The 21,912-nt window shown below is 46.7% G+C and overlaps 6 protein-coding genes across 6 annotated transcripts, besides 1 other annotated feature; 2 read left to right on the top strand and 4 right to left on the bottom strand.

The window, feature by feature from the left end:
* Window positions 1-26: 26 nt before the first annotated feature.
* Window positions 27-1,868, top strand: NFIA_063640 (uncharacterized protein; the record flags this gene model as incomplete). Its single annotated transcript, XM_001263099.1, has 3 exons — window positions 27-419; window positions 482-963; window positions 1,031-1,868. The coding sequence occupies 3 exons, from the start codon at window positions 27-29 to the stop codon at window positions 1,866-1,868; spliced, it is 1,713 nt and encodes a 570-aa protein (XP_001263100.1).
* Window positions 1,869-4,331: 2,463 nt separating this feature from the next.
* Window positions 4,332-4,360: a microsatellite.
* Window positions 4,361-8,165: 3,805 nt separating this feature from the next.
* On the bottom strand, window positions 8,166-11,145 carry NFIA_063630 (Hsp70 family protein; the record flags this gene model as incomplete). Its single annotated transcript, XM_001263098.1, has 8 exons — window positions 8,166-8,452; window positions 8,551-8,704; window positions 8,769-8,979; window positions 9,038-9,162; window positions 9,228-9,327; window positions 9,392-9,668; window positions 9,728-9,842; window positions 9,913-11,145. The coding sequence occupies 8 exons, from the start codon at window positions 11,143-11,145 to the stop codon at window positions 8,166-8,168; spliced, it is 2,502 nt and encodes an 833-aa protein (XP_001263099.1).
* A 962-nt stretch (window positions 11,146-12,107) lies between these two features.
* NFIA_063620 (uncharacterized protein) lies at window positions 12,108-13,523 on the top strand (the record flags this gene model as incomplete). The annotated part of the gene is made up of 2 exons (XM_001263097.1): window positions 12,108-12,783; window positions 12,946-13,523. 2 exons carry the CDS (start codon window positions 12,108-12,110, stop codon window positions 13,521-13,523), a joined length of 1,254 nt encoding a protein of 417 aa, XP_001263098.1.
* An 88-nt stretch (window positions 13,524-13,611) lies between these two features.
* NFIA_063610 (uncharacterized protein) lies at window positions 13,612-14,421 on the bottom strand (the record flags this gene model as incomplete). Its single annotated transcript, XM_001263096.1, has 1 exon — window positions 13,612-14,421. The coding sequence occupies one exon, from the start codon at window positions 14,419-14,421 to the stop codon at window positions 13,612-13,614; it is 810 nt and encodes a 269-aa protein (XP_001263097.1).
* A 1,159-nt stretch (window positions 14,422-15,580) lies between these two features.
* NFIA_063600 (uncharacterized protein) lies at window positions 15,581-16,140 on the bottom strand (the record flags this gene model as incomplete). The annotated part of the gene is made up of 2 exons (XM_001263095.1): window positions 15,581-15,717; window positions 15,873-16,140. The coding sequence occupies 2 exons, from the start codon at window positions 16,138-16,140 to the stop codon at window positions 15,581-15,583; spliced, it is 405 nt and encodes a 134-aa protein (XP_001263096.1).
* Window positions 16,141-20,251: 4,111 nt separating this feature from the next.
* NFIA_063590 (epoxide hydrolase family protein) lies at window positions 20,252-21,701 on the bottom strand (the record flags this gene model as incomplete). Its single annotated transcript, XM_001263094.1, has 4 exons — window positions 20,252-20,991; window positions 21,048-21,120; window positions 21,191-21,318; window positions 21,380-21,701. The coding sequence occupies 4 exons, from the start codon at window positions 21,699-21,701 to the stop codon at window positions 20,252-20,254; spliced, it is 1,263 nt and encodes a 420-aa protein (XP_001263095.1).
* Between the last annotated feature and the right edge of the window lie 211 nt (window positions 21,702-21,912).

Below are 21,912 nucleotides of genomic sequence, written 5' to 3'. Positions count from 1 at the left end.
TTCTTTGAGTATGCTATCGTCTCGAAATGAGCGGCTTGGAGGTCGTCGGTGTCGTTTTAGGGGCGATACCGCTGCTCATCTCTGCAATCGAGAAGTACAAAACAACCAGCCAGCGGCTCAAGTTCTTCAAGTACAAAGAACCATTTATTGCACAATTGATACAGTCGTTAGAGGAGCAAAAGTTTTTCCTCGAGTCAGATCTCTACGTCCCGCTGAATGCAACACACCTAGGAGAGGAGCAGATCAATGATCTGATCCACCAACCAAATTCGGATCTATTCCAGGATCCTAAAGTTGCTCATGCCATCCGCGAATATCTCGGCGATGGATATGTACCATACGAGCGGGCAGTTGGTCGATGTCAGCGTATTCTGGCGGAGATAGCTTCTAATATTGGTGGTCTAGCATCTGAGTCGCAGGTACTCACGACTGCTATAATACTCCGAGATCGAAATTCAGACTTACTGACATTTATCGTCAGGGTAAACTCTCGAGTTTAATTCAGGCCCATCCCCCGAAAGATGGGAAATATGAGCTCACCAAGAAGATCAAGTTCAGCCTGCAAAGAGATGACCTAGAAAAACGGATCAGGGATCTCAACGATGCCACCGCCACACTACGCAGAATCCGAGAGACCTGTGTATCAAAGACGGAAGTAACTCTTCAATCCACATCTCGAATGATTGCAAAGTTTACCTCTGCGCTTAATGCTGTTCGGAATTATGCAGATCGATTATACTCGGCCATCTCGGCTGGGTATAACGTGGGTTGCCACCCTGAACATGAGACCAGGTTGTTCCTTCAGAGTCGCTCGGCGCTTATGGAGAAGAGACACACAGGCGCCAAGAAAACGACTGTTGCATTCACAGTGGCTTTTTCCCCAAGCAATATCGCCCCAAGTCCGATACCATGCTACAAAACGGACGTCAAAGTGCTGGAAGAAATGGAGAGTTGTTATGCGACGTATGCTATCCCCGAGACCAAACAACCAATTTTGTATCGAATGCTAACATGGTGTTTAATTGGCCAGTGCTAAAGCTGGAGAACATGTCAAGGTGGCCATCAGTCTACCGACAAAAACGAATATTTCCCCGCCTAAAGACCTAGAGGATCTCTGTGACTCAGTACAGCAAGCCAGAGATGGTGAACACTTCCTCGACCTCTATCTTTCTCAAGGCGGGTGCCTCTGCTATTATCATAAGCCTTTCAACGTTGGCGCCCTTGTAGATGCCATCGCAGACTCCACGGAAGATATCATGTCGTTGGAACAAATTCTCGGGAAGATGGAGCAGCCAAATGAGTCTTCGGCAATAATCCGGTGGACTCTTAACCAGCGGATGGCCCTTTCATTTAATATCGCATCATCGATCATGCAGTTAAACTCCACACCGTGGCTTTGCTTTCCGCTTACGTGTAAGTCGCTATATTTCACACGCCGTGTCGAGCTACTTTCCCAGAGAGGAACCGCCCAATACGCAGACATCCCTCAGCCCTTTATTCGTCAAATTTTCTTCAGTGGTGTAAAGGATTCAGCAAGATGTGCCTGCAATCCGAGAGGATCCATGCTTGAACTTGGCATTATACTTCTGGAACTATGGCATGCCAAAACTTTCGAGACATATGCCGTAGAGAGCGGTTTGAGGATCGACCATAGTTTCGGCAGCCGGTATGATGTGGCGGTACAGTGGCTTGACTTCAGTACTTACTATGTTCTACCATTCTATTTGGATGTTGTTACAAGGTGCATCGAATTCACGTTCGCGACGAGTCGCGCGGCGCCCGATTGGCATGATATCGCCTTCAGAAAATCTGTTTGTGAGTATGTCTTGAAGCCGCTTTGGGAGAACTGTCCAGCAAAGTTCCGATGAGTACACAGTCTTGTTGCAAATAAAGAAACTGTTTGGAACTGTGAGTGTGGAGTTAGCAAGGTGTTGGTGAGCGCCTCTGGATTAGTACCCGAGATAAAAGAACCAAGATATTTCAACTTGCTCTCAAAATCAAGTATAAGTTCATGCTGAGCACATACCAATTCGAGGCGGTGCTTTACAGCGATCAATTCCCTCCCATATGATGATCTGAATCATTCGATATCCCTACTATATAGTGATTTGGACAATCCCTATGTAGTAAAAATACTAAAATGGTATGGAAATGTAATGCTAGTTAGGCAGAACCCTAAGCAGTCTACATACTTAAACCCCTAAATACGTTATTTGGCTGATATTTGGTTTAGGAGGGAGATCTTCGCTTCTTTCCTCCCCAGCTTTGTTACTTCCGTTAGATGCCAAGCCCGTGACACCAAGCATTCTACAAAGACTGGATACATCCACCAGTTGGATCCTGCCATATTGAGTGACACCTGCTATTCATCTTGTTTGGCATTGATGCAGTTCAACTCTACAACAGACGGTGGAGAGCTTGATTACATGTGGAAGGTCCACCATCTATCGTAACACTTAATCTGCTTTAAATAGGAGCTGAGGGCATCCTGACCTATCTGCCTAAAGTATTGGCATCTAAATCACCTTCCTGTTTGGTACAGTGTCTTGTCCAAACCCTTTTTCTAATAGGGTGTATAACACTAGTAACTTTCAATTAAAAGCCCTTAGCAAGATATGTAGACCGGAATATAAATCAATGCAGTCATCTTCCAAAAGCTGCCTTTGCATTTGCATAACAGGTATAGGAAAAACCTAATTGTAGGGAAAAACCTATACCAAGGCAGAATACTATTCAGTTAACGCCCATTAGTAAATCCTGTCTCTTATACTCAGCGCCATAGGCGCAGTTTTCCACCGAATCCAGAAATAAAATCTTAACATTTCTTTTGGCTGCAATGAGCGACTGGACCGCAACAGTACGTGCAACCTGTTTTATAGCCTAGTACTGCCGTGGGGTTGAGGCAGGTGTATATAGCTTGCTCTTGATAGGCTTTAGTTTATGTTAGCAACTGATATAGTTAAATAGTACTTAATATTTGCAGTGGGGTTACCCATACAGCCTCCGTTACCCACTTCAGGGTGTTGCTTAAGATACCAGCCACAGTATTCCTTGCCCTGGGCACAGCCTGCTGCTGTGAGGGTAGCAGTCATCAAGCAAAGAGTGAGTAGAGAGATCTTCATCGTAACAGTTTAATTTAGTTAAATTCAATTTCCTTTAGGTGAATTTGAAGGGAGTCAACTTCTTGATTATAAACAGGTGAGAATGCTTCTTTTATAACATGCCTTCAAGGTTTAAGCAAAAGTTGGTTCAATTTCATAGCCCTATCGTTTGCGGAAAAGCTGGAAAAGCCAAGTTCATAATCAAACTTTCATTCTTAAATTCGTTTCAAATTGCTGACGGACGTCCATTATCTCACACAGTCACTATTACCACTATGATTCTGGGCCAGTCCCTTTGAATCAATTTGGTGTATTTTGGTATGGTTATAATAATGATGAAGATGATGGGGGGTGATGATGTTCGTACTGTTGACGCAAAACTTATTTATTTGAATCAACTGACCAGAGTCATAGTGGTAATGGTGATTGTGTGTGACAATGACGTCCGTCAGCAATTCTGAAATGAATGTGAGAAGCAGCGAAACATCGGAAAACGGCACATATATCGTCATCAACTTCCCGCCACATAGATATCTTCCTGTAGCTATGATATCAGGGTATTAAGGTTATGTCTCGATCGATTCGCTCAAGTCACCTTTAATTATAGAAGGTTGTCTGCTTCTGAACTGGTACGCTGGATAGAAGATGACCTAGGATACACAGAATGAGTTTGTTTGCCAAGTCTTTATTTCAACTATGAAGACACCCATGTCTTTCGGATCTGTGATCTTTCTGTGCTATTCTGTGCTGATTGTTCCTTCAGGAGATAAGCATAGACCATAGGAAAGAAACCCACGACCATCTGGTCTCGACCAGCTGTGGGGATTATGCCTTGATTTATGCACTACTCTTGAAAACTAGGTGTAGAAAGGGTTTCTTTCCACTTTTCACTTGAATATAGGTCCGGTTTGAAGATGGCCATGAGAATCTTATATTTCCTGGCCCTGACACTGTTGTTCGGAAAAAGTGATACAATCCCTTGGTTTTAGCTGAATTTCTCTGCTTTACAGACTCCTGGATAATTTAGTGTATCTTAGGGGAATGAGAGCTGGAGAGGGTAGTGCACCTGGCTATCCACTTCCATAAAGGTCAATAAGCTTGACAATGGTCACTTATTGCTAGCAGTGGTCATGTACTAAACAACTAGTAAGAAGTTGGCCACCTCTGTATTCTATATAAAACAATGCTTTTTACGCATTCTAGCACTGGGCTGGAGGGGCTGGGAGCTGAACACTATACAACAACACTATACAACAACATGAATGTAGAAAGAATTAGAAATAAAGTATGCATGCTACCGATTTTTCACTATCTTGCTGCTCTCTTTCTGTCTTGACAATACGGATGTTTTATCGCGCCAAGTTATTTGCAGCCCCTGACTCTTGCTCAGAGATAAAACGAAACATCGGCACCAGCTAGCTCATAAATAAAGGTGGCAGTCAAAGGGGTTTGTTCAAAGAGTTCTTTGTGAAGGAAACCAACTCCAAGGATTCCCATTACGTTTAGCTGCATGAAGGTAAGTCCGGACATGGATGAGGATTAGATGTAGGAGCGTGGGCCTCGCTCTTCCTTAGATGCTTTGGCACCACGACTTCGAACGGTCCTTCGAGCCATGAGCGTTTCCTTCTTTCGATTCCGGCGACGTCTGAGAGCTATTGTGCGAAACAAGGAGCGTCTCCGCGACTGAGTAATTCCCTGTATAGGCGTACTCGCAGTATAGGAAGGACATTTCAAGTCTGTAGAAGTTCAAGGATCTTATTCCAAGATTCGAAGCCAACTTGGCGTCTATTGGAAACTATGAAAGGAAATTGGTACCGAAAAACTCCAAAATCAAGACCTGACCCGTCGAAGAACCAATTGCAAGATGCTTTCCATGAAGAGCAAACGTACAGTACTCTTCCATGGCCTTCGGTCGATAGTCTGGTGGCAGCCACAATATTTTCTGCCCTCTGTATGTTACCCATTTGCGGTCACGTGCCAGAGAATAGAGATTTTTCTCTCTTATAGAATCGAAAGAGCCAGGAAACTCAGCTGCACAGCAGTCCGCGAAATGAGGCAGCAAGTCAAAATAGGTCAAGCCCTTAAGTAAACTGTTTTCATCCAAGCCCTGACCTCTTAGGATCTGTATAACCGCCCGCTTGAGTTCGTCTGCATCAAATCTGCCTTGAATCTTCCCTTTAATGGTCACCCGGTGTCTCTTCTTCTCGAAGATTCTATCAAACATGGACGTGTATGCTGTGATACAGTCATCCACCGTCATCTGCAGCCGACCAAGCATGATTGCAATGAGTCCCCCCGTACTGGTGCCGCCAATCATGTCAAAGTAGTCGCAAGGCTTCGGTGGGTTTTCAAGGTTAATTGTGGCCATCAATTGCCTAAGGATCAAGAGGGACGATAATCCCCGAACCCCACCCCCATCAAGCGCGAGAAGGCGGATTTTCTTAGACTTGAACATCGCACAGATCAGTGGGACAGTATCGATTCGAGAGGCCTGCTGTGTAGAAGCCGATTAGGCAAAGCAATGTAAACCCTTTGTAACACAGTGCGGTGTCTCCGCTTTTTAGGTTCGCACATTGTCAAGCCTTGGGAAGTTGGTTCATGGGTGCTTCATAATGAACAGGAGAAGGAAACAATTGATTGAGACCAATAGCTGGACAGCGGCTAATAATGATATGGGTGCTTCGCCATGCAGATCAAGTGAAAGCTAGCGGCTATCTGAACAATCTTGTTGGTTGTTGTAGCAGTGATATTTGGCGCGCTCCCCAACCATGTACCCAATCTAGTTGATTGGCTATCCTTTAGCGAGGAGCTGCCATTTTCAATATCGCTCTCTTCGCGAGTCAGGATGTGGCGGCGGACCTTCATAATTTATCGACTTTCGTGCTAAAGATGGTGAAAAAGGCTACTCCAGTGGCTGGCGGAAAAGGTTGAATTTGTGAATTGGCCCACGTACGAAAGGCCACGTCAGTAGATCAGGTTTTGCGGGTGATTCTTCGACGCCTCGAGAGGGTGGGGTGACACAGGCGCTTAAAGAATACACGCATACCTGTAAGGTGCAACACAGATCCAGAGTCCAGACCTGGTAGGTTAAATCATAGAGAAATAGGTTGTCATGGGGCTGCGGCCAAGATAGGGTCACTACCTCAGGAAGGCTTATGAGCATGTTCTAGGCCTGGTGATTTCATGGGGAATCACCATTGTAACCTTCTGGTAGAGTGGATAGTAGCTGCCTAGAGCACTACCTTCTTACATAGGTCCATTTAGAAGAGGAAGATATGTAGAAGAGAAATAGTAATGATGGTATTTGAGAATTATATAGGATATTGGGTGTATTAATAACTTTTTATTCATGGTACCCTGAAGCAGATCACCCCCATGGCAGGATTACAGGAAACGCGACTAACCGACCCTACTAGCTCAACGTAAGGACTAAGGAGCCATCTCAATGTAAGCCTATTTTCCCATATAAAAGCTCATATTTCAAACACAGATCTCTCAATACTATAAGCCTACATACTTATAAAACTTAGTATGAACCTTTAGTACTAGTATCTTGATAATATAGTATAAGGAGGATAGATTCTACAGCTTCTACTTAAAGTTAATAGTATCTAGTACTGAAAAAAAATATATAGAAATAGATTTCTAGTATTATCTCTATTCCCATTAAACTATGAAGTCTGTGGCTCTACTATTCTATTATATAAGTAATTCTTAGTATACTCTATATATTAGAGTGATGATAGTCAGTAATTATAGACTAATATACTAGAAATATATATAGATGAATATAGACCTTAAGTATGCGAATAGTATGGATATACTATTAGAATAAGTAATAATTCTAGTATAGGTACATACAACAGAACCTATACTTTTTTATAAAGCTTTTTAATTAATTTTATAGTCTCTATTGTGGTTATACAAGTTATAAATATGCATATCTTTCAATTCTTACCTTGAGAACTTGAGATGCGATGCTCCTTACGTTGAGCTGGTAGGGTCGCCTGCTAGGGCGACCCTGAAACTTAGGTGGAAGGGTCGGTTATATGCATATCTGTTTGAGGTATCTGGCTCTTGTGACTTTAGTGATTCTTAGAGTCATCTTAAGTAATTATTGATACTTTATATTAACTAACTAGTTATGTGAGAAGCTTAATAATAATTATCATCCACTATCTTATAGAAATATAAGCCTAAGCAGGGTCTATATAATAATCATAATCGTATTATACCCTCTATAAGAAGTAGCTAGGAGGATATGCCTATATTCTTTATCCTGAGTATTAATATTAGCTTCTTTCTCTAGCAGGATCTAGATAATCTTTTTATATCCTCTATAAAAAGTAGCCTAGAGGATATTCCTATTCTCTCTAATTAAGTATTAATATTCGCTCCTTTATATAGTAGGTCCTATATTCTCCTAGTTTTAGCTGAACTTCTTCACTATGGGGAGATTCTTGGAAAGCTTTGGTGTATCTTAGGGATGATGAAAATTGGAATGGGTTCAGCAAATGGCTATCTACCTTACAGAGAGGTCAATATAAGAACATTGACAGAGTTCCTTATCTGCTGGGGATTGCGATGTACTCAGCAACTAGTAAGAAGTCGGCCACCTCTGTACCCTACATATATGACTCTTTCTATGTATACTAGACCTAAGTCAGGGAGGTTTGGGTGATCAACACTATACAACAAGATGACCTGAGGAAGGTTGGGAACAGAATATAGTACGTACTTGACGCATTTTTCGTTCAAAGACAATGGTCGATGTTAGGGTGTTTGGTATTTCCTTATCACTGTCTCGAACCTCCTGATCTTGATTCCTTCTCGATACAATTACTTGAACGCGATTGTAATGCGTACTTAGCAGTTGCTGCATGTCAGTGTCCTGAGGGATATCTCGTCCACCGGTCCATCGACAAGTCAAACTCACTAGGTGGTGGCTGGTGGGATAGAGCAAACATCCGGAACATGTGTGGTGCCATTTTGTAGGTACATTGCAGTAGGTAGTGAACAATCTAAAATGGCTATTGACTTGCTCCTGTGTCCAAACCATATACGTCAGTCGGTAAGATACTCCTCTTCGTCCTCTGCCGACTCCTCCTCAGATCCGAGACTGGCAAACGCTGCGGCTATATTGATTTGCTTCTCTGCGAGAACATGTTCTCCTTGACCATTATCCCAGCGCGCCTCATATCTTATATTGTAACCGTCGACGATCATGACAAGGTCATATTCAACGCGGTAATGGCGTCTGCCGAGCTCATTATCCGGCTTGACTGGCCGGATGTGGCCCTCGGTACGCAAGAAAGTCATATCAAGCTCAATCTTGCCCGCCACTTTAGCCCCTAGTAAACAAACTCAAAGATCAGCAATGAGACATTTCCATTATCCAACGGAGAAAAAGGAAGAGATACGTAAGGAAGGTGTGAAGGCCGCTTCTTACCTCTATTGTTCCTGTGGCCTCGTTTGTAATGGCTCTCGTGGCGTTTGTCTGAAACATACAGATGTTGGTTGCATTTAAACCTCTGCTTTGTGTTCACTGGAAATGTGAACATGGTTCGAAACTTGTATTTAGCAAATGGTGGAACTTCATCGCCCTACAGGCGTGAATCTGTGTCAGCCAACGATACACTAGTTTTGGCCGGGTCTCCGTCGCCATACCTTCTTCAAAACCCAACATATGGTATTCTTCACGTATAAGTCTCCGTCGTTCGGATCAGCCTGCTTAGGCCTGCTTGAGAGATGAGCCTCAATAGCATCAGGATCCCAGGGCTCGGTGCGCAGGTAACCGTAGCTCGATTGGATGATCCTAACCGGTCCTAGTTCTCGATTGAGAGCCCGGAGAACTGCACCAGAAGCGACCGCAGTGTCGCTGCCGCATTCGGGACAATCAGTCTCTTATTTGCCGTAAGCATCCAAGACGAACTCACCGGACGTTAGGGCGCACGAGACCCACGGCTGAGCCGACAATCTCAACTGACCGCTGGCGCAAGACCGCTTTGAGATAGCGATGAAGGGAAGGTGACGCAGCGAACCCCCCAATGAGTAAGACTTTCTAGTCCAGTTGTGAATAGCTGCAATATTGACTACAAGACGATTTAGGAGCATGCACAGGCGTACCTTGACGATGATCCCACTTCTGCGGGCTGACTGGAGCTGTTTAAGCATGAGCTTGGAGATTCCCTCCAAACAAGGGCGGAAAATATCTTTAAAATCCTTTCTGGAGTACAGCGCCGTTAGAGATCCAGCATCATAGTTATAATCTGAGCGGGCCTTGGCCTTACTGATCCAGTCTCATTCGGTGGTCTGTGAAGTTCTTTTCTTGATTCTCCTTGAGCCCTTGTATATAAAACGCGTGGCCTGTGAAATTGCTATCCATGATGTCGCAATTCCTTTTGATTTTGGTTTCAAATTCCCAAACTTGGGATGCAATGATTCCCTCGATGGTTATCGTTTTGCGTGCCCCAGGAGTGGGAGAAACGAGGTAGGTTTCATCCTTTAATCTGTCTTGCAAAATCTCCTCAAATCGTTCATTCAAGTAACTAGAGCCACATAAAGCACCTAAGGTAATGAATAAATTTTTAGCGGCCTGGTTTGTGAGTGTAAGACTTACAACGCACCTTCTGGTTTCACAGCCTCCTTTTCCAGCTGTAGAGGTTCAGTGTTTCTCAATTTATATATCACTGCGTCGACAGTCCCACCCCCAGCATCAAGAACCATGAAAGTATCTCCGGCCTATTGTTCTTGTGCATTATGCGTTAGACAGTCTGGGTGCATATCGGGAATTACAACGGGGTGATGCTACCTTAACCTCTCGAGTTGACGCCAAAACATGGGCAGCAGCAGCCTCCGGTTCGGAAACGATGTAGAGATTTTCTACACTGTTTGATATGGTTCGACCGAAGAGCGATCGATGGCTGGCCTCAATTAATGCATCTTGCATTTTTCTCACTGCCCGTCTTCGCCAGACAACTGGAACACAGAGCACCCACTCGACTGAGTCGTTGTCATTGAAAGTATGCGACGAAATGAGTTGAGCTTTGGTATGCGCAAGCAAGTGCCTTAAGAAGTCAACAATTAAGTCCATGCTGTCTGTGATAATCTCTAATGCCTCCAGTTTCTTTGCAGTCACCTGGAGTTGTTCGCGGAGCTCCCTAGTGTAATCAGTCTTGTCCAACAGCAACTTAGAACGGGTGATTCTCTGAAAGCTGCTGCGATCTGCATCCGGTAGCCTGAAATGTTCAGGTACGGAGAACCCCCAACGAAAGATTTGCTCCGTAACGAGCGGGGCGTCAAGATCCATCATCTCAGCAGAACTCGCTTGAGTGGGCTGGGCGTTCAGAGGATAGCACGTTTCAGTGGGCACTTCCATCGTCAACCCTCGCACACTCTCACCAGCACCGGGGTACAACGAAATGCATGAAATCTGGTGGGTATCTACAAAAGTTCTGTCCTCACCCGGTCTAAGGACTGTGTACGCCACTGCGGAGAACGTTGTTCCAAAGTCCACCGCAACTATGAACTGTCTGGGCTGCTGTCCCTCATCCCCGTCATCTGTACCGTTTGTCGCTGGCAATTCAGGACCGGTGGATGATTGATGAATTTCGGACTCAATGACGTCGTCTAAACAATCGTTTGAGAAAGCTCTGACGAACGTGGGACGCATGTTTTGGAAGAAAAGGTCTGGATATTCGTCTTCCGGATCAGTGCTAGGTTCAAGGACGAGGGTGACATAGAAGTTCCTTTGAAACAGGAAAGTATACCTCTGACTCTGTACCGGCAATGTCTCTGCAGAGCTGAGTGAGCGGAAGTTGCTAAATTCGTTCAGTATCTCGCAAGAAACACAACTGAGTGAACTGAAGCAGGAAAGGAAAACCTCGCTCCCTGCTCTTCGATAGCCCATCGAAGGTCTCCTACCAGGGAGCAGAAGTACGAAGAAGAAGGCTCTCAGAACGAAGCGCAGCTGAACAATGTCGCCTAGCCTAGCCAGAAGTCCGTCGTTTGAACTCCTTCTTGCGACATGGACTGGCGCAGACATCTCTGTTTTGATTGGAGGCCCTAGCAATGCTAAATTTGGCTATTCATGCAAGGAGGTGGCGCACGTATCAGACGACTGGGCCAGCAATGGAGACTAGGCCCATTGGGCGGAAGGTAAATTGCGGCGCAGTGAGGTTGCATATAGTCGCTGCTCAGCCGTGCACTTGCAGTTCCTTTTCTCTAACATCTCACTGCAGCCAGTGTCCTTTTTCCTTGTTTGTACACATATTGTCTACTCGTCCGAGCGACTAATTAACCTGGTATGGGGCGGTCTAAACGGGTCCCTCGTGCGGAGCCCGCGAACTGGAAACCCGACGAGGAGAATGAGCTTTTGGCGTGGCTCGACTACAATCTGGAGAAGAGCTCGGATGGGTTCGCAGCTTTCAAGCAATCAGTTTCTGGGCACCTTCATAGAGTGTGCAATGTCAGCTACACCTATGAGCAGTGTCGGAGGAAATTGCATTCATTGTGGTCGCACTACGGAGACGATAGTGCCAAAAAGGTCGCCGTATTGCACGAGCGTGGCTCCAAGACTCTGACTCTTCTAACGACGGCGCAAAAGGATTCTATATTGGCCAGAGTAATTGCGCTTAGGGAAAGGGACCTGAATTTTACCCGACGTCTGAGGAGTGTATCTCGAAACAGTGCAACTCCATCGCGTCATCAGGGGCATAACCGACAAATAACATCTGCGACAGTGCAACGGCCACAGCTACAAGTTCCTTCCGTTGTAATTTCGCCAAATCGAGTTCGCAAAGCCAAGCGGCCCCGGAGCCAGAGGAGGAAGAGAAGACGTCTTTCCAGACAGGTATTGATCCGGCAAATATGGCGGAGATTAAGAGCTGATTCTGTTGAACTGTGAAAAAGGTCCCGGTCAGAGCTTCGGGTCTGGAAGGATAAGAAGATGGCGAGGCCAGAAGCAACAAAGAAACTGACCCAGACGATACGGACACAATAGACAGCATGGATATGGTCATGGCCCGCGTACCTAGCACCAGGAATGGCAGTGATCAAACAACAGCAACAAATCATCGGACCGCAGAGGTATTGGAACCTCTCAAGTCCGAACTTGCAGCACTCCAGGAGCAGGTGCGAGTACTGGGTGATCTGCAAGATGACACTCGATCTTTTATAGTCTTCTTGCATATGCGTTTGCGCGAAGCTGTCCAACGCGACGAAGTGGCTCAAGCCCGTATACACAGCCTTGAACGGGCAGAGGGGGCACGAACCGATGGTAAGTCACTAGTCTCTGAGATGGCGAATCTGGAGGACAGGATCGCATACTTGCAGAGGAAATTGGACGTAGCCAGGGATTTGGGAAGGTTCACCCAGCTCTCGGCAACAGGCGAGATACGACCCTGGAACCTAAAGTGGGTCGACGAGACAATGGACGATATCGATTTCTACATGAAGCAGCTACTCTTAGATCACGATAACATCGACCATTTTGAGGCCCCAAACATCGACAACGACGTGGACCTGACCGGGTTTATGCGAACAACATTGGGGCTGAACCCCCAGGAGCGGGTTTCTACAAAGAAAGTGCGAACTCAGCTGTCCAGATTAAGTTTGCAGTCAGTTGTACGTGCTTTGACTGCGGCCGCTCTCTGCGGATGGGTGTTTCAGGCTGAGCTGCCCGGTATGAGTCTGACAGACTCAGTGCTACTAGATGAGTACAGGGGCCATCTAAGAACAAGAGGTGCACTATCTTTATTCTTCCTCATGTCTTCCCCTCTATTCTTGCTTCCTTCTATGGCCCTGCTCTGTCTCCACTTTCTGCTATAGTGCTAACAGGGCCCAGATGGAGAGGTTGCCCTTCGGAACCTGGATTTTGCTGCGCACCAATCACTTTTCAATGGAACGCTGTTCCAAGACAACATACTCCCTCGACAAGCCGAGTCACTCGCCTGTCGACTGTCGAAGCTCCTGTCTCGGATTTTCCGCAACGACGACAGCATAGTGGTGCATTCCGCAGGATCGTACGGAGTTCCTTCAGCCCATCGTTTCTACACCTGGGGTGTTAATGAGCGCGTCTGGATGAGTACTCGAGATAAAATGATCAAGATATTTCAACTTGCTCTTGAAATCAAGTATAAGTTCATGCTGAGCACGTACCAATTCGAGGCGGTGCTTTACCCCCCTCGGACGCCCTTCCTAGCAGAGCAGATGAAGCCAGAGACGGTGGAGGGCAGCGACTTGACGACATCTGCCTCTACCATGCATGATCTAGAGGTTAAGCTTTGCTTACTGCCCTCTCTGTATTTTTGGAGGTCTGATTGTATGCGAGTGAACGGCAATACGTTTGTGCAACGTCATCCTTCTGATCGGGAAGAATGTGAACGACTTACGAAAGCAGTCGTGGTTGCCGAGCCACTATGAACTTTGCTATATATGATTTGCTTATCCTCAATGATTCAAACTTATATGTGCGTCAGTTTCGCGATGGGAGATAGTGGGCTGTATTGCCTTAGTCAATGAACCATGGGGCATCATCTGGTAGTCGGCCTGAGAGTATCTCTATCCAGCGTAAAATACCAATCTGCTCACGATCTGATAATGGGTGCGCGCGCTTTCCCTTTTCTGGGCCTGTAATGTATATATTCTGGTCTTCACAGGCGCGTGATAACTTGCGGCTAAGTTCGATTGGATCCGTAAATGACGTGCCATCCAGCACCATGAGGCAGAAATCTGGCGACTCTGTGGTCCAGAAAAGAGGCCTTTTAATCAGAATGGCACCTGTACGGTCCAGACTTTGGGTCGAGCCATACAGACTCTTAAGTTCAATGGGTACGCTGGAACCGCATGCAATGGCCTCATCTTTCACCGAGGTTGGGTTGCCCGCTTGCTTGTACGCGAGTTTCTTTTCAAAATCGAACAGCGAGTTCTCTTCAGCCACACCGCGCAAGATCCAACGCGAATTGGTCTCTGTGGCTTCAGATACATCCGTAACCAGACGAAGATACGCCGCGGAAAGAGCGGCGGCCAGTGAATCGCTACCCGAGAAGCGACGGAGGACACGCACCCCATCTGTCTCAACGGTAAGGTCCGGAATAGTGCCGAGGTGTGGCGTGACGAGGTTCCTGCCGGTGGTCACAACCGCCAGTGTGCGGAGGGCTAATCGAGATGCGACGATGCAATGGATCTCTCTAACCACTTGCCAGTCCTCGCGGAGATAGGTATTGAATAGAACCCGAGCACGGACGGGATGATCGGCAAGAGCATTTAGGCAGTGTGGCCGGTCAGTCCACATCGCCTCCAGTTGGTAGACGGCGTTCATGGTGACTGTGATGCTTTCGACGTCTTCCATCAACTGCAGCAGCAAGGAACAAGTGTCGTGTAAACTCGAGCTCGGCTCACCCAGCGATTCTAGCGTCTTTTGAATCTGGGACGCATCTTCTGGGATAGATAATATGTGGAAAGAGAAATGAACCATATCTGAGTGACGAATGGTGGCATGTTGTCTCCAAGGAGGCAGGTGAGTACTGCTTTGTGAGTATTGTAAATATGGACGAGGATCCTCATTGATTACGATATCGGAACAGTCCTCGAGGTCTCCTGATCGAAGACCGGCAGAGTCATTAACTTGCAGATCTCTTGGGGATGGGTCTAAAGACAAACTATGAGTCCGTCTGGTGATAGACCGGAGAGATGTTAGCGTCACAGTATCTTCCTTCGGGTCAGCGCTAGGCGGGCACTCAGGGTAAATAGACAGAGGCGTCTCGTCCCGCCAAACGTCATCGCGGCCACTGAGACAGCGGAGGACATTTGGCCGAAAGATATCTCGCGCCCAATCACATATGTGATCGACAATAAGCAACATCTGCAGGGCATCATCTAGTGAAAGCATGCATCCGTGCCATAAGTCGATAATTCTCTGCAGCCCCATCCAATCAGTTTAAGCAACAAATAGTCCATGAATCGTAAGCACGAACGTATCTAGTCCCATCAACAATGCACGCATACACTCGCCATTCATCCCCTTGGTTTGCCATAAACCATACCAACGGACTGATGGGGATATGATTCATTTGTTGTAAATCTTGCTGCAGCTTCAGCAACGTTCTCAGGGGAAATGCGCTCTGTCGTTCGACTGACTCAAACCCGGGGCTGCCTTTCTCTGATTTCGCTTCGATTAGAACAAAGGGATATGACACATGGCCGTCCGCAAAAGGGCTGTGTCTTAGCGACTGGGAGCTGCGTAACAGTTGTTTCAGGCTGGTGGTATGCTCCAGGCCGATGATGCGATCCGGATGTCGCTGGGAAACGCCCTGCTCAAGGAGGCGGCGATCCTCACTGTGGTATAGAAAGGGTGTTCCCGACCGATCTGAAAACAAAAGATTAGAACCTGCATCATGACTGCTGGCTGGTTAGTGTCGGCATCGTTATCCCTTCCCTTATAATATCCGTAGGATCCCGGTCAGTTACGTACATATCAACTAACATCCTCTCCACGTTGCTGCAAGTGCATGGTAACCTTTTCGCGCGTCTTTCTCGTAGATTTTCAGCTGCTGCAGCCCACTCGGTCTGCACAGCCTGGAAATCCGCCTCCCAGAACCGCTTGCGGCATTTCCGACTGGGTCATCCACCCTTAGCCACGCTTCGTATGAGGAACAGGGAAGCAACGGACTGTTCCTGGGTTCGCTCACCATACAACTTCGGCCTTAAACCTGGAGGTAATAAAATTCTCGGTCGACCACCTCCACGTTTCTTCATTGACCCTTTGCCTACGGCACCGATACGCCTCGCTACGGAGCTTGGCGGCCTCTTGCTTGATATGCATAACGGTGGACAAGACCGTCAATCGGTGATCTAATCTGCCGTCTCTCCCATAATCATCGTAGGTCTCTTGTTTGATCTGTCGGACCTTGGCAAAGTTCTCTCTGTGCTGAATAGGCCAGTCACGAGGGAGTAAGGGCCCATCAAAGGAGATCCCATATTCATCCATCAGGCGCTGCTGATCCTCAGGTCGGAGGCCTTTCTTTCCGCGAGACGCCATTGCTCAAGATATCGTCCTGGTAGAGATATGTTTTTTTGGCGTTTTTCGGCCTTTCGTCTGCTGTACGCAACTGGGAAGCTCGACGACTCAAGGAGCCAACTCATCACCTGGTCGAATTAGCACGCCACGTGACCAACCACAAGGCTGAGGCAGAGTGCGCCTACAACAGGCAGACATTGCACTGCCTAAGCTAGGATAGAGGCAAAGGCAAGTCGGCCGCTAATTGCGCTTGAAGCAATCACAGATAAGTACGATTTTGGCAGAGGTGTTGAACAGTCTCATGGCCATCCTCTTGAGGTCATGGTGGGGTCCTTTGAAGTAATTACGGAAGTAGCTTAGTTGTCTGCTTCTGAGCTGGTACGCTGGATTGAAGATGTCCTAGGATACGCGGAATGAGTTTGTTTATAAGAGTGCTACTGTCCTTTTGTTACGTCTTTATTTCAAATATGAAATACTATGTCTTTCAGATCTGTGATCTTTCTGTGCTATTCTGTGCTGATTGTTCCTTCAGGAGATAAGCATAGACCATGGGAAAGAAACTCACGACCATCTGGTCTCGACAGCTTCCGCGAGCCGCTTCCACGAGGGCCTCCTGGCGGTAATCGTGAGGATATTCAGCGGACTAAGGGCTAGAACGCTGGCTATGATTAGGTGGATCGACGCGACCCATCCTGATGACTGCCCAAACCACATGTCCGTTCCTTCCGGGTTTGGCTTGTACCCTATTTCCCCAATCATTAACTCGGCCAGGCGCTTGCAGATTGACAACCCCAGGCTGGTGCTGGGGTATGGTTTGGCGGCAGAATCTGCGAAGCGGGAGAATGGGGGCATGCCTGAGTGCACCACCTTCACTCGCACTACTGTGTGGGGTCGCAGCAATACAGATAAATGACCATATGAGGCTTGCGTCTGGTGTGGAACGCCAGTTGGCGGTCTTCTGTTTGCGTTCAGATATAGTACTTCACTAAAACCTGATGTATATTGTTTGGGAACAATAAGAGTCCCAAATAGGATGGCAAAACAGTCAGTTCTTATCACAGGATGCGCCTGGCGGAATGCAGTATCCTGCTGAAAAGTTATTCTATTAGAAGCTTAGAACTAATGATACTGTCCAAGGTAGAAGCTTATAAGGTGGGGCTGGACTTCACATTGCCCTGGAATTGGCATCCCGCAGATGAGGTGTTTATGCAACAACGTGATCCACTAAATCTCTCTCTACTCTGGAAGAGAAAGGAGTTGAGACCTTTGAACTTGCAGTTAAAAAGGTAGAGAGCATTGATTCTTTGAAGAATGAAATAGTGCATAGGATGGTGGGAAATTAGATATGTTGTTTAGTAACACTAGATTAAGTAGTTATATACCACCTTTCTCTTCAGCGCAGTCACCATCTGGCTGCTGGTCTAATGTACTTATTAATAGGAGCTTACTAAATCTCATTTTGTGTCCTAGTGTATGAAGCTCTAGTAATTGAAGCTGATGCTACTTGCATCTGCAGTAGGTTTGATAGTAATGTATTTAGTTTATTCAAAATGCTTAAAGTATTCACTCCTCCTCTGCTATCAATGTGTTCTACGCAGATGAAAATACAAATGGCAGATGGGCGAGCACCGATGCTGTATAAATGATCACTAGAGAAGTTGAAACCATGCCAAGAACAGCATGTTGCTGGAGACCTTCACTCTCCTTCATCTACTCTAACATATTGCTGTAAGAGACTCTCCAGTATAAAGGAGATGTTACTAGGAGACATAAGCTTTGTGGAAACCTCGCCCATAAATAAAGTCACGAACTTTAATACCCAGGGGTTCCAGTTCAATCTATAGAGTCTAGACAGGTCGTCGATCAATACTGAGCCAATCTCCTGAGCTCAGAAAAAGCAGATACATATGGAAGGGCACTATGCATGGGTGGTTTAGCTCCTTCGCGCCGTGGCATTGAGAAAGATACTTGATGGCCTATTCAAAAGGATGGTCAGCCTAGACAACCAGCAGATCCAAAGGGCTATTCTTAAGACAGGTCAGGCCTCTGTGAGCTGGGTGTTGGATATTTGGTAGGTACACCTACATCCACCTGTAGTATATACCTGCTTTTCCATATAGGTACTCTTGACGATATACAGTCAATGCTCCTTGCTATCAACCTTACGAAGTATAAGTAGGTTAGTAAGAGATAGGATCCGTGCGACAACTGCCTAATGTCATCAATCCCATGGACAATTTACAACCCAATTCATGCCATAAGTCGTCCGACATCTTCTCCTCTGTATCAGGCGGAACCCATAAGTGATCTGTGACCTCGCCGTTCAAGAGGTCGGGCATGTAGACCTGAGCATTGGTTGCCTGGTCAAGCAGGTCGGCGCCCTGCGGAATTTGTGCGCAAGAGCCAAAGATGTCGTATACAACAAGGATTGCCGCAGTGGCATATTCAATATGAAATTGAGTACTAGCTCCGGGGCCTCCAAGCAGATGAAGGGGAATGGTGACACTCTTCCTGCGCTCAACTTTTGACCAATGAAAGCTACACCGGACCGAGTTCTAAGCCGTCTTGTTGCCTGGACATGTTGTTATGGAAAAGTGTGAGTCGCTATTATGTTCTGTGTGAAACCGCAAAAAGCTGAGTCCGGCTGGACGTATTTTCGTCTCATCCAGATGGTCAGACCTTGGCATAAGAATAATAGAAGAAGAGAGTAGTTTCATGGGGTTAGCTAGAAGAAGTGCCAAGGATACGCCATGACATGACAGGCGCTCTCTCCACCCATTGCAATGATGATTAGTGATCAATTTGCTCTGATTAGTTAAGAGTTCCGTCCTTTTCCTTACTATATCTGTGTAGTATGCGAAAGTAATCTAATTGAGAAACCCAGGAGACATGGCGATGGTTCTTGGTATTCGTCACTCAGTCACTCAACGAACATTGTCGGCATATTCACTGCAGTAATGAATAGTTTTTCCTTCCATTCCAACCCAAGAACAATACTGACTCAAGTGGCGAGCTACTAACCCGATTATTGCTAACTCGTCGGTAAACTTGATTACCTCGGAACCGTTTGATCACAAATCCAACCCCTTCTGGTTCTACTGGCGCAGCTCTTGTCGAACCATCAACTCAACCAGTCCACATGCCACCAGATCAAACGTCATCAAGTTCAGGAAGCTGATGAAGACACCTCTACGCCGAACCCGCCTATTAGTGATCAGTCCGTATGCGGGCAGACTTCGCTGTATTGACATCCCGTTTATTCATCAGACCAAGCCAGTGATGCCGAGGGGCTGCAGTCGGTCACCTATAGATGGGTTAGGTGCTCGTAGCCATGAGGTTAAATATTCTACAACTGTAGGCCATGGGACCCAGGCTTTACTCATAAGTGTTGGCCATTCAAAGTGCGAAGAATACTTGTAATATTTGCCAGGGGAATAACTTCATCTTTTCATGCTTTGCGCATTGCCCCTTACTTACTATAAATCCGGTCCGAGAGCAAATATATATAAGTAGCATGATTCCCATCTCTACGCCATTTCGCTATCTCCTTTCGGTGTCGATTCAGCTCCAGATCTTAGCTACCTGACCGCTTCCGCACGAAGTTCCAGTGATTCAGTAATATCCACCTAGGGCGAATGGGACTGAAGGAATTGGTACAGTCCACTGGCTCCTAAAATCACTTGGCATTCGTCATGTTGACCTAGATACAATGGATTCAGTATATCTAAAAATATATATAGTCCTATATACTCCGGAGTAGCAATTTTACCTCTAAATACTTATCTACGCTTTCGTTCTCCTCACCATGCTGGTAAAGAGCAGAAAGCTTTGCAGACTCTGCACCATAGAGAGCTATGCAGTGTTTATGTACTCTCCACACCGTTACACTCGAACGCTATATTGCCAATTTCCTCCTCAGAAACTTCCGATGCACAACTTCTGCACTATAGAAGGATTAGCAATTCAAGGCTTCTTAAAAAAAAACTGATAACAAGTATGGCATTCTACGTTTCGAGGTTGGTGCTTCTGTAGGTACTGAAGAGATAGTTCTATTAGTCTTGAACATATTAAGGACGAGTAATTTTGGTGAAAAGAACGCTTAAGATGGCGTCGAAATTGAATACTTCCAAGATTAATAGCCATCTCTATCAGCCACTGCACCGTAAGCTGGGCCACCTTTTCCCAGGAAGCCCTTCAGATCAGCCGCCAGCAACTCCGGCACCTCCCATGCAGCAAAATGCCCACCGCGTTCAAACTCCGTCTCTCTCACCACGTTTCCAATGTCACGGTACCACGCCCTGGGCAACATGACAAGCTCCTTCCGGAACTGCGCTACTGCGAACCGCACATTCTGTGGGGCGCGAGCTCCAAGAACCTGTCCGAGCGTCATTGACTTCGTCTCCGCCTGCTCTTTCTGGTCCTGTGCCTCATTGTTCGGCACCGAAGCCTCGTAGTAGATCCTCATCGAAGCTGTTGGTCCCGCACTTGACCAATAATACACACTCACCCAGGTTAAGATCTCTTCGTCTGTCCAAGGGTATCCGTCGGACCAAGAGTGCATCTTATCATAAATCCAAGCCAGCAGTCCTACAGGGCTATCTTGCAGCCCGTACCCTAATGTCTGGGGCCGACTCTCCTGCTGTCTCATGTACGCATTGTCACGAGTAATGTATTTCAGCGTGCTTGAGAGTGATGCGCGGTCTTTCGCCGAGAAGGGTACTGTTAGCAACGACTGAAGAAAGCGCAATGGCCGTCGCCATGGATAAGGCGGGATGACGGGAATGAAGTTCAGGTGAATGGCCTGGATGTGCTGCGAATATAATTGGGCCATTGTGCGGCCGATCATGCTGCCCCAGTCGCCGCCTTGGATTACTGGTAAAGGGATTAACTGATGGGTGCTGCGTAGAGGGAAATCAGGGGAGACAAGCCGTAATTTTCATAACCCATGGTTGTCATGATATTGTGGAGAGTCTCGGCGTACTGGGCCAGGCCAAAACCTTTCTAGAATATGGTCTCACATCAGCCGTTCGCCTGGACTCGCATCGTTGTTCTGACCATCCTATTAACACACCTCTTGGACCCCCTGCGAGAACCCAAAATTGGGCAGTGAGGGCGCTATGACATCGAACGCCGGGCCGTTGCCATCATCGATCGTGAGCAGTGGAATCAGCTTCGTTGCCTCCAGGAAACTGCCCGGCCCTGCGCTAATTCATTAGATAGAACTATACGCTGATCTGAGAGAAATTCAATGTATTCATACACCCGTGGATAAACAGGAGGGGCACAGCTCTTGGATTCCCACTCCGATGGTGTACAACGTGCACATCCAACTCTCCAAACCGAGCAACAGCGACCCGAACAGTGAATTGCTTCAGCTGCTCATTCAGCTTCTGTTCCTGTGCGCGCCAGTCAAATTGCTCGCGCCACACAGTCACTAGCCGCCGGATCTCGGCGACCGGGACGCCCATATCCCAGCCAGCACCGTCGAGTTCATCAGGAAAGGTCGCCTGCTCGAGCTTCTGGTGTATCTGCTGTAGTTGAGCATCAGAGACGGCAATTTTGAAGGGGGTGATAGTGCTCATGGTGGTAGCGTGAGTTGATTGTCAAAAAGCTGCAGGGGCATGGTTTTTCAGTGCGCGAGAAAAAGTTCGATTACACGGAAAGCCTAGCCCTAGGCATGTGCTTCTGGACTAGGGGGTCGGCAAGATGAGAAATCAAGATTACTTTTTGTTAAATAATGTATTCGCAATAAGACCTCGGCAGACTAAGGTACTGTTGTTGTTCTTGTTGTTC

Source organism: Aspergillus fischeri, genomic scaffold (assembly GCF_000149645.3).
Source record: "Aspergillus fischeri NRRL 181 1099437636252 genomic scaffold, whole genome shotgun sequence".
NCBI lineage: Eukaryota > Fungi > Ascomycota > Eurotiomycetes > Eurotiales > Aspergillaceae > Aspergillus > Aspergillus fischeri.
This window is presented reverse-complemented; position numbering and strand designations above follow the sequence as displayed.